Source organism: Rosa rugosa, chromosome 6 (assembly GCF_958449725.1).
Source record: "Rosa rugosa chromosome 6, drRosRugo1.1, whole genome shotgun sequence".
NCBI lineage: Eukaryota > Viridiplantae > Streptophyta > Magnoliopsida > Rosales > Rosaceae > Rosa > Rosa rugosa.
Genome location: NC_084825.1, coordinates 35,141,848 through 35,155,012, shown reverse-complemented (window position 1 = coordinate 35,155,012; position 13,165 = coordinate 35,141,848). Strand labels below are relative to the sequence as shown.

Here is a 13,165-nt window from a genome sequence, read left to right as displayed (position 1 = left end):
TGAACCAATGATTTTGGTTTTTCATTTAAAAAAGTGCAACGAAAATTCAATTAAACCGACATACTGGTTTGGTTTGGAAACCATACCCTAAAACTTACAATTTAGTTTGTCATTATTCAAAATTGTCTACCATTAATTTATTTCCTTGTCAAAATAGGAATTCATGCAAGAGGAAGGAGAATGAATAAAAAGAGGCCCCGATTATAAGAAAAAGAGCAAGGATGCAACCACCGGCTAACCACATGTCTGTTGATACTTGAAAAATCATACGACAAATTAATACGTCGTCACAATCAAAACTTGAATGAACACACAATTTAGATAAAATTTCATAATTTTCACTATGTCAAAAAACATTTCAGACGATAAGTTTCAGACAATAGAATTCTTGTTTTCTGTTATCTAAACTTTTTCGACGTCTTCAGACAACATATAAATTTATGGGAGAATATCACAAATTGTCACTCAATCACTTTTACATATTCGACACTTTGGTCACTCATCTTTTAAATATATCACTTTGGTCACTCAACTTTAACTCTGTTATTCACTTTAATCACTTCTTTAATTTTTTTTCATTAAAGAAAAAAAATTTGCCACAATATTAGTGATATATTAATCCAATCAATTGTGAAAATTTGATAAATATGTATTAGAATGATTGGGAGAAGTGATCAAAGTGAGATAAAATGCCCCTTGGGTGACTAAAGTGATTGACATTGTAATAGTTGAGTAACCAAAGTGATATATTTGAAACTTAAGTGACCAGAGTGTCGAATGAGTTATAGTTGAGTTACCATTTGTGGAATTCTCCCTAATTTTTTTTATATTGTGTTAATAGTAGGGAAAAAAATACAAACAGTACCCAACCTAAGGCCCACTCCGAATTTCTATACCCAAGGTTTCGAAACTATCACTTTGGTACCCCAAATACCTTGCCCGACCCAACTTTAGTACCTAAAACACTGTTGGCCGTTACAGCCTTAGTCAACTGTCAAACTTTGAGGGGTATTCTCGTCCTTTCACTAGATTTCTTCTTCTTCCTCAAGCTCTCTTCGTTTTCTTCTTCCTCCCAACTCTCCCATCATCTTCTCCAGACCATTGCCAAAAGAATGAAACCCAGAATTGGGGCAAATTAATTTCACTTCTTGGATGCGCCGTTATTGCATCACCCATGTACGTGATCGAGGGTGGGCAGGTTGCAGGCTAGGGACGTGGGGCAGCAGCACGGAGGGCGATGTGCGTGCAGAGGGGGGGGGGGGGCTAGGCGATGCGCTGGGCGAGGTTGGGCAGCGACCAGGCAAGGCAGGCGACTGGGCATGGCTGGGCAGCGCTCGGCCTGGTGTGCTGGTCTGGCCGGCTGTGGGGCTTCAAGGCAAGGGCTGCTGCAAGGCGGGTGGGGCTGAAGAGGAGGAGGCGCGGGGCAGAAACGCCGGCAAGAGGAATGACGGTTCTGATGGTGGTGGTGGGTAGTCGTTGATGATGGTTAAAGGAAGAGAGAGAGAGAGAGAGAGAGCAGAGGGAAGAGAGAGAGAGAGAGAGAACAGAGGTAATATATATATATATATATATATATATGGGATATATATAAAAAATAATGAATTAAATATGAAAGGACGAATTTGTCCTTCAATATATGCCACCTGTCAGACGCCGTTACTGAGATAACGGCTCCAAGTACTAAAGTTGGGTCGGGGTCCGTATTTGGGGTACCAAAGTGATAGTTTCGAAACCTTGGGTATAGAAATTACGAGTGGGCCTTAGGTTGGGTACTGTTTGTATTTTTTTCCCGTTAATAGTATTAAAATCCATACTAGTTCAATTTTTTCGACTTTCTTATAACTTCAAAAATTCAAGATGGATGGGTTCGGGTTCGAAATTGGAAGGCACGTCAGCTCTGCCGATACGGCAAGACCCGTACGAAGTCTTGTGTGTTTCTAGGGATTCAACTCATTCAACTGATTAGGAAATTAAAACGGCGTACTGGAAACTCGCTCTCAAGTAAGTTCAATTTCGGCTCTTATTTTCGTCTTCGAAATTCACCCATTTCATTGTTCTAGGTAATTATCTTGTTTGCTTTGTGTGATTTCTTGTTGGGTTTTGCTGCTAGTTAGTAAATATGAGGATAGTATTACGCTTTGGGAAGCTTAAGGAGTTGCGTTTTCGTATAGCATCTTATCTGACCCAGAGAAGAGGAACCATTTTTCTAGGAAAACTCGAAGCAATTTCACTTCCATCAGTTTTGGTCTACTCTTCCTCTTGTAATACATCTCTGTTTCTCACGTTTTCTATTTTAGTATTGTTAAGGATTTTTGAAATGTTCAATTTCTTCTAAAATTTGCAAGTTTTGTATACTAATTGCACTTCTGCGCTCTCTCAGGTACTACGTATTCTCCCTCTTTCTGCATTTTGGGTTTCATATTGTTTTTTCTTTTAGCTGAATCTGGGGTTAATTTCTTTTTGTTCTACATCTGGGTTTCACCTAGAAATCTGTAATTGTTAGCTGTACCAACAAAGTTTGTAACTAGAAGCATCCTTTTTTCTCTTGTTCAGTGAAGTATGATCCTACAAAATAAGATCACCGTTCATATAATCATACCTCATGTTGAGATACCTCCTTTATACTGTCATATAATTAGCAATGAGAATGTGGCATTTTTAATAGCTCCGTATACTTGATACCTGATGTAGAACAAAAACAGTATTAATGTAATAGGGATAGAGACTACCTTTCTTCACATCTAGAGAATCATTCGTAGAGAGAACTTAGAAAAATTCTGGCTTCAGATCGGCCTTTGGCATCACGCCAAAGGTGTCTTGAAATCGCTTGAAGTCAACCCAGGCTTCACATTTCACTAGTAACATATCAATGGCAAAGAGATCTCAAATGACATCAAACTGAATATGCATTTGGGAATTACATTGATTACATAGTGCAGGACAACCTCTTAATTGCATGGTGGTTAGCATATGGATGGACTTATTTGTTACAATCTGAACTTGGCTCCTGGATTACTTCTCTTAATCCTGGAAAGGGTTTCTGAAAGAATAAATGTATCTTGTGTTTCTCCTGGATGCTTAATTTCCTGTATTCTTGGATTTAGGTGGTCGACGATGTTGTTTCTTCAAGAAACATTACTGAATGGTTGCAGAACAATGCCCTCGAGCAGCTCATGGAGTTCACATCTCATCTCTACAAATTTCTTGTGCCTGATGTGACTTTGATAACAGATTTTTGCTACTGTAGAGTTTGGCCTTAAAGCCATTCTTATGAGTGCCCCTCCAGCTCTCATCTCTTATGTGGTATCTCTCTCTCTCTCTCCCCCCTAAATATGTAGCTGTTATCTTTGGTTTTCTGGCATAGTTATGTCAAACTATTTACAAATGTTTGATCTAGTTCTATTGGACGCTATAGAAATACGGACATTGCTCCATGTTGCCAGACTACTGAGTAAACTTGAGAAACTCTTCCCATTAATCTTCTCCTTTTTCCTTTGTTCAATTTTTCTCATAATTCCTTCTGATGCTGCATCACTATGAATTTTCAGTTTTCACATATGCCTGTTGTGCATTGGTATGCTGATTATAGGTGCGTGTAGATGCATGATGTCTTGCATGATGGCAAATCCTAAGGCCTTTCGTTACTTTAAACTTGGCATGACCCTACTTTGGTTTGAATCTTTACTTATCCCTATACTCCTGTAAGTTCAGAACTTCAGATTATAACATCTGATATTATAATATTCTCAATAGAACAAATACATTATCCTTCATGATGCCTAATGACTACTTGTCATGTGTATTGGATAGTTGGGCTGCTGTATCATATTCATAAGGTTGAATATGTCCTCAACATCCCTCATACTTTGTATGGAAATTTTTTAGTGACAACAGTATCCCCTATTTACTCATATTTGTTCATAGACTGCAAGATTAGTCTTCACTGGTTCTTTTGATCATACTAAGAAAAGTGAAAATTTTCTCTGAAAATGTTCCAGAGTGGTGAAAAGCTGTCAAGTTTTATCATGTGGGCAATTTCCAGTGCTGTGGAACTTCATTCCAATGAATCCCATCAATGTTTCACTACTATTCCACTATTAGTCTTCATTGAATGTTTTACACGCACACACTGAACGTGCATGACAACTAGATTTTCACTTGACACTCTACATGATTTTCTGGTTCAGGTTTCTTGCATGATAATGAAACTGTCCAATAGTCTGTCCTTTTGATGCTCTTTGTGCTCAAATGGTTGCTAGACATCTGTTTCCTATTGCTATCTGTTGCAATTCAAGCCACCTATGATGCATAACAACCTAATCCTGCTGTTTTTTTTGTCATGACTGTAGATGAAGTAGTTGCACTGCAAAATCAAGAATGTCGAAGAACTAGAGCTGCTGATGGAGAAGGAATATGCTTGGTGGGTGTGATTGTTCGAATGCAAGATTGGTGAAACCATTGTTCATGCTCATGCCAAAAGTTTTTTCATACCAATTTGAACTTCTCTTATGTTGACATCTCCGATTCTGGAATACCTTTGAAACCTTTCCGTTTTCATGTCTCACATATGTACACAACTGGATCAGTCATTCGCACATGTCGAACAACATTAACATTTGCAGCAATTTCAGTTTCAGCAACAGCAGTGGTAGCTTATTCCTTGGCATTTCTATAAATATATGGCAGAATGAAATATCAGAATTTGAATGATGTATTGTGGAGCTCTTAAATTATTGGCAAGGTGTGTAATTCAAAGAAATACAGCCCCTAGATTATGTCCTCCTACATTAATCAAAAGAAAATGATCGACAGAAACTATTAGAAGCTTAGCTAATTAAAGAAGACGATGAGAAGGAGAGTGGACAGCATGACAATGGGACAGTTTTAATATAAGTCAAGGGTAAGAGAATTCAAAATTACCCTGGATATTTCTATGTGTTCTGCAAAGATCACGATATCATCACAACCATCGCAAACAATTTAAGCCATATCTTCAGTAGGAATTATTAAAGTAGCTGACAATTGTAGCCTGTAACAAGCAGTAGAACACATATGCTAGAAGATCAAATGGTGGTAATAAACTGGATCCAGTAATAGAAGGTAAAGAGGTCGTATTGAACTGACAATGTTTCTAAAAATTTAAACAACTGGATCATATGCTATCATCAGTGAAAAATGAGATGATAATGTGGAAAAACTTCACATCAAAAAATCAAGCACAAATTTCATGCAAAACTTTACATGATAAAATGAAGCAAGCAATATTAATTGCAGAATCAATTTCTAGGAGCATACGCTACAATCATAAAGGCATTAGCTTTTCCACAATTAGCAAGGCTTTTGGCATCCCCTAAAACTTTCAACATAATATTCACTTCAAACACAAAGTCCGGGCAATTGACGTAACATATATAGCAGTTTACCGAAAACAACCTCTGAACCAATTTCAAGATGTTACACAATTTAATGCTCAAGCTTTCCCACAGTAGAGTACAATTTTTTTTTTTTTTTTGGCAAAGCAGTAGAGTACAATTGGCTATACCTTTTTACGTTTCTTTGCATAAGATCGAATGATTAAAAACTATTTTTCTTATAGATTCTTCTGTAGGTTCCTCTGATAGTGGAATTTTATCTTTTAATTGTGTGATTTAAAATTTTTCGACTTCAATTAGACTTTGCAGTTCAAGTTGGCGCCCAGAGAAGCAAGTGTCAGGGTCTTCGTCAGTGTGAATTTGATTCTCAGGGCCGGGTCTTCGTCAGCCCAGGTCTTCGTCCACTTTGCCCGAAGCATGCTTCACTGCAAGATTGACTCTCAGGGTCATTGTAGGCCCAAGTCTTCGTCGACTTAGGCCACAGTACAGAACACTTCAAAACGACCACAAATCTCATGGGAGGATTTTGCCAATTCCACTTTATAAAAGCCACCACAACCATTAAGTGTTTTTCACTTAACCTCAGCCAAAATGAAAACTCTGCTACATTTCTTCCTTTTCTTGATCACACTCTGGGTCAGTATCATCATCCCAGCAGTTCACAGCCAGTGTATTAAAGACCAGCAACTATCATTGCTCCAATTCAAGAAAAGCCTCGTGTTCGATGCTTCGTTTCATCATTCTTCCAAGCTTATTTCATGGAATGCAAGTACTGATTGTTGTTCCTGGGTGGGCGTCACTTGCAGCCGTAATGGGCGTGTTCTGGGTCTTGACATAAGCAGCGAAGGTATCTCAGCTGGAATTGACAATTCCAGCAGTCTCTTCCATCTTCATTACCTTCAAAGCCTCAATCTGGCCGACAACCGACTTGGCAGTAACTCTCAATCAATTCCATCCGCAATCGGAAATCTCCTGAACTTGAGGTATCTGAATTTATCTCTTAATGATTATTCAGGGAAAATTCCCATTGAAATTTCACGATTGACGAGGTTGGTAGTTGTTGATTTTTCTGACAATGGTGACGATTTGACACTTGGAAGTCCAAATTTACACATGTTGGTTCAAAACTTCACAGAACTTAGAGAGTTATATCTTGATGGTGTCCAAATATCAGAACAGGGGAGGGAGTGGTGCCGAGCCATATCAGCTTCCCTTCCTAACCTCAGGGTCTTGAGCATGTCCTTGTGTGATCTCTCAGGCCCTTTTCTCCAGTCCCTTGCTAAGCTTCGGTCTCTATCCGTGATTAGGTTGGACAGGAACAACAATATCTCTGCGCCAGTTCCAGGATTCTTTGCCAACTTTTCAAACTTGACTGTCTTGAGTCTCGGAGAATGCGGGTTGCATGGAACATTTCCCAAAGAGATCTTTCAGTTACCTTCTCTACAAAGTATTGACCTCTCATTTAATTACCAACTTGATGGTTCCTTGCCAGAATTCCCAAGGAATGGATCTCTTCAGTACCTGGATCTAAGCGGGACAAATTTTTCAGGGTTATTGCCAAATTCTATTGGCAATCTCAAAATGCTGTCCGCCATAATTATTGGAGATTGCAATTTCACCGGACCGATCCCCAAGTCAATGACAAACCTTACACAGTTGGTTTATTTGTCGATGTCTTTTAACAAGTTGGAAGGTTCAATTCCGTCATTCAGTGGGGCCAAGAATGTTCACACCATAGACCTTTCCTACAACGGTCTAACAGGTACTATTAATTCCACCCACTGGAGAAACCTTACTAAGCTATCCTCTCTTAATTTGAGAAACAATAAGCTCGATGGGAATATCCCAGCATCTCTGTTTTCTCTTCCCCTGTTGGGTAGCCTAGATCTTTCCAGCAATCAATTCTCTGGTCCATTCCCTGAAATTTCTAATGTGTCCTCCTCCTTGCTGAATGGTCCTGATCTTGAAATTCATTTGGGTAGCAACAATCTCGAAGGGCCAATACCTATGTCTATCTTTAGCTTGCGACGTCTTACCACTCTAGATCTTTCTTCAAATAATTTCAGTGGCTCGTTTCCTCTTGATGGTCTACACCAGCTGAGAAATCTTTCTGTACTTAATCTTTCACACAATAACTTGTTTCTTACCCATGATTATACCAATTTCTCATATTCCTCATTTTCTCAGCTCTCTGACTTGAGGTTGGTGTCATTGAAATTGAGAACATTTCCTCATTTCTTGAGAAATCAATCTAACTTGGGAAGTTTGGACCTTTCAGATAACCAGATAAATGGCAAGATACCCAACTGGATTTGGAGTTTTAGTTATCTCTATCTCCTAAATCTTTCTTGCAACTCCCTAGATTCTCTAGAAGTTCCTTCAATCAATCTCACTTATTTACAAATCCCAATTTTTACATCACCTTGCAATGTCTATTATCTAGATTTCTCGTGGAATTATTTCAGCTCTCCCATACCGAGTACCATTGGAGATGTGCTTGTTAACACAAGATTCTTGTCGCTTTCGAGCAATAACCTCAATGGGATCATTCCAGAATCATTATGCAATTCACAATTTCTTCAGATTCTTGATCTGTCCAATAATTCTTTGAGTGGCACGGTTCCGCGGTGCTTGACTACAATGAGCAGGCTTGAAGTACTCAATTTAAGGAGAAACAATCTTACAAATGTTAATGAATTCTCTCATAATTGCAGTTTAGAAACGCTCGACATCAGTGGAAATCAAATTCAAGGCCAGTTTTTAAAATCTCTTGTCAACTGCACCCAGTTAGAGGTTTTAAACCTTGGAAACAATCTGATAACAGAACCATTTCCATGCTTTTTGAGGAACACATCGACCTTGCGTGTCCTTGTCTTGCGATCCAATAAATTCTATGGACGCATTAGATGTCGCAAGACTAATGGCACTTGGCCAGTACTTCAAATCATAGACTTGGCTCACAACAATTTGAGTGGTGAAGTACCTGGAACAGCTTTGACAACTTGGCAGGCGATGAGGACTAGCAAAGATAATGCCCTATGGAAGATCAATAACCTTGAAATTGGTTACAGCGGAGTTTCTTATAAAGAAGATACAGTCATGGTTAGCATCAAAGGTAGAGAGATGGAGCTGGTGAATATTTTAACAATCTTCACCTCTATTGACTTCTCATGCAACAAGTTCAACGGATCAATACCGGAGGAAATTGGAGAACTCAAATTATTATATGCCCTCAACTTGTCCAACAATGCTTTCACAGGTGCAGTTCCATCATCATTAAGCAACTTGAGTGAGCTAGAGTCTTTGGACCTCTCGAAAAACAAACTGAGCGGTCAAATCCCACTGGAGCTTACAAAACTCACTTTCCTTGCATTCTTGAATCTCTCATATAATCAATTGGTCGGGAGGATACCAAGCGGTGCTCAATTTTCAACATTTGATGCAGCTTCCTTCCAAGGTAACAAAGGATTATGGGGGCCTCCTTTAACAGCAGATAATAACACAGGGTTCTCACCACCAAAGCTGGAAGGCAACCATTCAAATCCTGGACATGAGATTGATTGGGATATTATTTGTCCGGAAATTGGATTTACATGTGGGTTTGGCATTGTCATCGGGTCACTTTTGTTTTGCAAGAGATGGAGGAAATGGTATTACAGAGCTATGTATAACATGCTTCTAAAGATATTCCCTCAGCTGGAAGAAAGATTCGGTCATCACAGGAGACATGTTTATGCACATCAAAGATTCTGGAGACGTTGAAATGGTTGTGAAGAGCAATGCACCTGGCTTGTTGTTGGCCTCGGTTTTCTAATAAGGACCAAGACTCGTGCTTTGTTTCTTCTGTGTATTTTCCTGTAAGTTGGACTCACTCTTTCAATTTGTAACACATAATAAATAAATTTGTGGCAAACTTGCTCAATATTTGCCTGTGATGTGTGAAAAGAATGTGCTCGAACGGTCATATTTGTAACCTGTTTTCCTATGTGTTCTGAAGTTGTATTGAATTACAGTGAACTCCAGACTTAATAGATATTCTAATTTTAAAAAAGCTGGTGAAGAAGAACTGGCGTTGAGATCTGGGGCTAAGAGAGCTGTTGCAGATGTCAAAATTGTATGAACTGATATTCAATCATCCATTTAACAATATACATAGCTATAATAAGGTCTCTGAAAAATTGCGTCTAGCATAAACAGATTTAGAAGGCAAGCTTTAATGTCGAACTATAAAATTGAATGTCTATTTCTCGTTCCCACCACATTATCCAGTTAATTACTTTTGAAAAATTACTAAAGAATTTTAGTAATACGCCCCTCTCGATTAGAAACAAGCAAATATCGTTTTGCTTCAAATTATTGTTTAAAATTGTTTATCCATATAATTGGCCTGGAGTCGTAGAGACGTGAGGCTAATGAGACAATCAGTAATTGTCAAGATTTGGGTCATGAGCATTTTCATTCTCAAACAAGTAGAAACGAAATTCATAGTAATACAATTGAAGCTTCTTGGGATAAAAGATAGTCTCTCTAGAACACTTTAACAACACTTTTACCCCAATCAAGTATGGGTGAAATTGATGAGTACTCCTCAGTATTACAATAAGGAAGCAATTTACAATACCTTCATGGCATCAAAGACTTGGTCACTGGTCACAGTTCAAGCGTCAATCTGACACCATCTCGAAATGAAATAGGAGAAATACCAAGCGTCTGAACTAGCTTAGTTATATCCATGGATATGTCAGCAGGAGACATAACTCCACGATCAACCTGAAGATGAACATGACAGTGAAATATTGTCAGGTACAGAAATACTGCATAAATAAATAAATTGACTACTAAGACAACATAAAGAACAACGTTTTTTAATCGACAAAAGCTTTATTTATTTACATTTCTGGAACATTCAATGATATTGAGCCAAACCAATCATAACCCTAACCTTTATTCCAACCCCCCCCCCCCCCCCTATGAAAAATGATAGGCTTTCGTTAGCGAGCATACACAACAGATCATTATCCTATTAATTGGTAGAAAGAGGAGAAAGCATATGGCTGGACATTGTAGTCGCATGTTTTGATCATATAGGAGTGTCCAGACAAGGGCAAAGTGAAAACAAGTCAGAATGCAACTTGAAACTGATGGGTCATGTATTAGTAATTCTGATATAAAGGTGTTGAAGTTGAATGCCAGTATCTCAAACATAATAGAACACTAGAAAATGTAGCAAAGTATCATACCGATGATGCAGATACAGATTTAATTAATACGAGGTTGTATCCCCTTATATCAGCAACCGTCTCAGCCATTTGTACACGGGATACCCTGTCCGGTCCACCAACATTCAGTAGCAATTTTCTTTGCTTAGCCTCTGCAAAAATGTCCATGAATATCAGTACAATGAAGACACAAGTGAGAGTACTTCTCAATAGGAAGTAGAAAATAACAGTAGTCTCGTAATAGCCCACGAAAAACAGATTTAACCAAAAAGAAACATATAGCAGGCATGAGTTTACAAACTTCATACTTGATATCCATGTCTTGGACAAAGCAAGTATGATTGCTACAACATCCTTTACATACACAGGGCATCGAAACTCATCATGAAAGAATTCGGTTGTATTTCCTTTGGAGAGGACACCATCAACCCACTACATCAATTGCAGGTATCACTAATTTGAACAAAGTAAAGTAGCCTAGATCCAATTTCAATTTTTCATATGGCCTCCAAACTAATCTGCCAACAAAGTGGCAATAGTACAATTTTAATGTCTGTTTTCTCTTTTGCAAACCTGAATCGGAAGAGATTTTGAAACCAGTGAGATTGTCTGTGGCCCAAAGATGATACTGCTTCTCAAAATTGCAAAGTTTGAGCATTTCTCAGTAATGAACTGCTCAGCTGCCACTTTTGATTTCCCATAAACATTTACCGGAACAACTTCATCATCTTCCTTGTAAAAGGACTTCACCCCTTCATAAACTGATGGGAATTCACATCAGTCCCATCTACAAATAGCTATTTATGTATCCAACAATTTGTATGATGAAGTTAATTAATCCAACAATATGTATCGTCCTTTCCTTTATCTTATTTACCTCAACTGTAGACCAACAGGGGTCGTTAACAATAAAAAGTAAATAATGTAATTAAAAATCTAAATCTCTATCTCAGATTCTCAAGTACTTGAGAAAGTTTATTTGATGGCAAAAGCTAAGTAAAAACTATGTGCCATTGTAGTTCTTACCAGTTTCTCTTGTTTGCTTTTATTGATCCATCTTTACCGGGTAACTGAACTAGGAATATGAACAAATTACATTATACGAAACAATTAAGAGTCACTTACCTTGATCAGTTGACAAATGGATCAGAAGATAATTACTCTCTTCTAAGCTCGATAACCAATTAACAAGAGTAGATGGCACATTAACTGACATAGCTGCAGCAGGATCCATTTCACAGGCACGAGGAACCGAAAGTGCAGCACAGTTTACTACCACATCAGGCTGGGAATTCAAAGCACACAACTCAGCACTTAAAGTTGTTTACTTGAACAACAACATCAAATCGTATACCAGAAGGCAAGTTCTTTTAGCACTTAAGATAGCGTAGGTTTCCCCTAAACAACTAATGGCATTTGTACACATGTCAACTCAAAATTGAACAGAAGGATAGCAATCATCCATATAAAAAGAAAACAAACCCATGCAAGCTAGATCATTGCAGTTAGGTACATACATCAGGTTGGGAATTCAACTGAATACACCTCTGAGCACTTAAAAGTTGCTTGCTTGATTGTTTTAGCATGTTCAGAGATTTTAAGTTCCCCCTAAGCACATTACAGAACCATACTAATGCACAGGTCTTAACTCCGAAAAATGGAACCAAAGAATATCAATTATCTAATAAAACAACAAAACAAAACCCATTAAAGCTAGTACATAGCAGTTAAGGTACAAACCCAACAGCAGAACAGGGCAGTAAGGCATTCAAAAAATTCAAACCCAGTAAACAAAATTGATCTTTCCACAAAACCCATTACTCCCAATCATAGCACCAACATTATAAAATCACTAATCACAATCAACATATACAAGAAATTGCTTAATGGGGTGAGAACTGACCGGACCAAACTGATGAGAAATGGCTTCAAATCCATTGCCAGACTTCAAATCCACAGAGAAAGGCATCGCACTAGGAAATGCATTGAGCAAAGCTTGGGGAGGAGGACTTGAGTGGTGGGTAAATGCCAGATCACAAGGAGTGGTTTCTTGAATCTCTGAAAAGCCTTGCAATACATGCTGTCCCAAGTAACCTGTGCCTCCAACTATCAAAACTCTCTTCCTACTCATCCTATTTACTCTGCTTCTGGAAATGTAGGAGATTCGGGAGTGAATCTGATCTGGGTTTTGTTTGGTGTTGTAGGAAGAGGTTCAGATCAAGTGGGTTTAGGGGTTATGAGGAAATTTCTGTTGTCAGTGTCACTTGTTTGAGAGATCCATTAGTTTCAGGTGTGTTCCACGCATTTGAATGATTTGATTTTAGAACCAAAGATAACAACGTTGAGTCTTATTATTATTATTCTAGAAAATTTTTTATGATGCGGTTAATTCGTTTCACCCAAAAAAAAAAAAAAAAAAACCCTACAGTTAAGCATTTACTTTTTATTTGAACTTTTGAAATTTCAGAAAATCATGTGTATGCTAAAGGTCCCCGTTTTAGAATTTTTGAGCAGTTTCGAAAATGAACATTTTATTTAGAATTAACTCGATATGTCCAATATTGTGATATATTG

The 13,165-nt window shown here is 38.1% G+C and overlaps 2 protein-coding genes and 1 long non-coding RNA gene across 3 annotated transcripts; 2 read left to right on the top strand and 1 right to left on the bottom strand.

Moving 5' to 3' along the window:
* The first annotated feature begins 1,837 nt into the window (after positions 1 to 1,837).
* LOC133718888 (uncharacterized) lies at positions 1,838 to 4,656 on the top strand. Its single transcript, XR_009850641.1, has 3 exons — positions 1,838 to 2,001; positions 3,105 to 3,303; positions 4,350 to 4,656. It is a non-coding gene; the product is annotated as an uncharacterized LOC133718888 (long non-coding RNA).
* Positions 4,657 to 5,963: 1,307 nt separating this feature from the next.
* On the top strand, positions 5,964 to 9,134 carry LOC133716651 (receptor-like protein 7). Its single transcript, XM_062143333.1, has one exon. The coding sequence runs from the start codon at positions 5,964 to 5,966 to the stop codon at positions 9,132 to 9,134; it is 3,171 nt and encodes a 1,056-aa protein (XP_061999317.1).
* A 666-nt stretch (positions 9,135 to 9,800) lies between these two features.
* LOC133715580 (uncharacterized) lies at positions 9,801 to 12,888 on the bottom strand. The gene is made up of 6 exons (XM_062142116.1): positions 12,495 to 12,888; positions 11,717 to 11,876; positions 11,165 to 11,352; positions 10,900 to 11,023; positions 10,613 to 10,743; positions 9,801 to 10,142 (listed from the first exon to the last, which is right to left on the bottom strand). The coding sequence occupies exons 1-6, from the start codon at positions 12,720 to 12,722 to the stop codon at positions 10,023 to 10,025; spliced, it is 951 nt and encodes a 316-aa protein (XP_061998100.1). The 5' UTR covers positions 12,723 to 12,888; the 3' UTR covers positions 9,801 to 10,022.
* Positions 12,889 to 13,165: the final 277 nt, after the last annotated feature.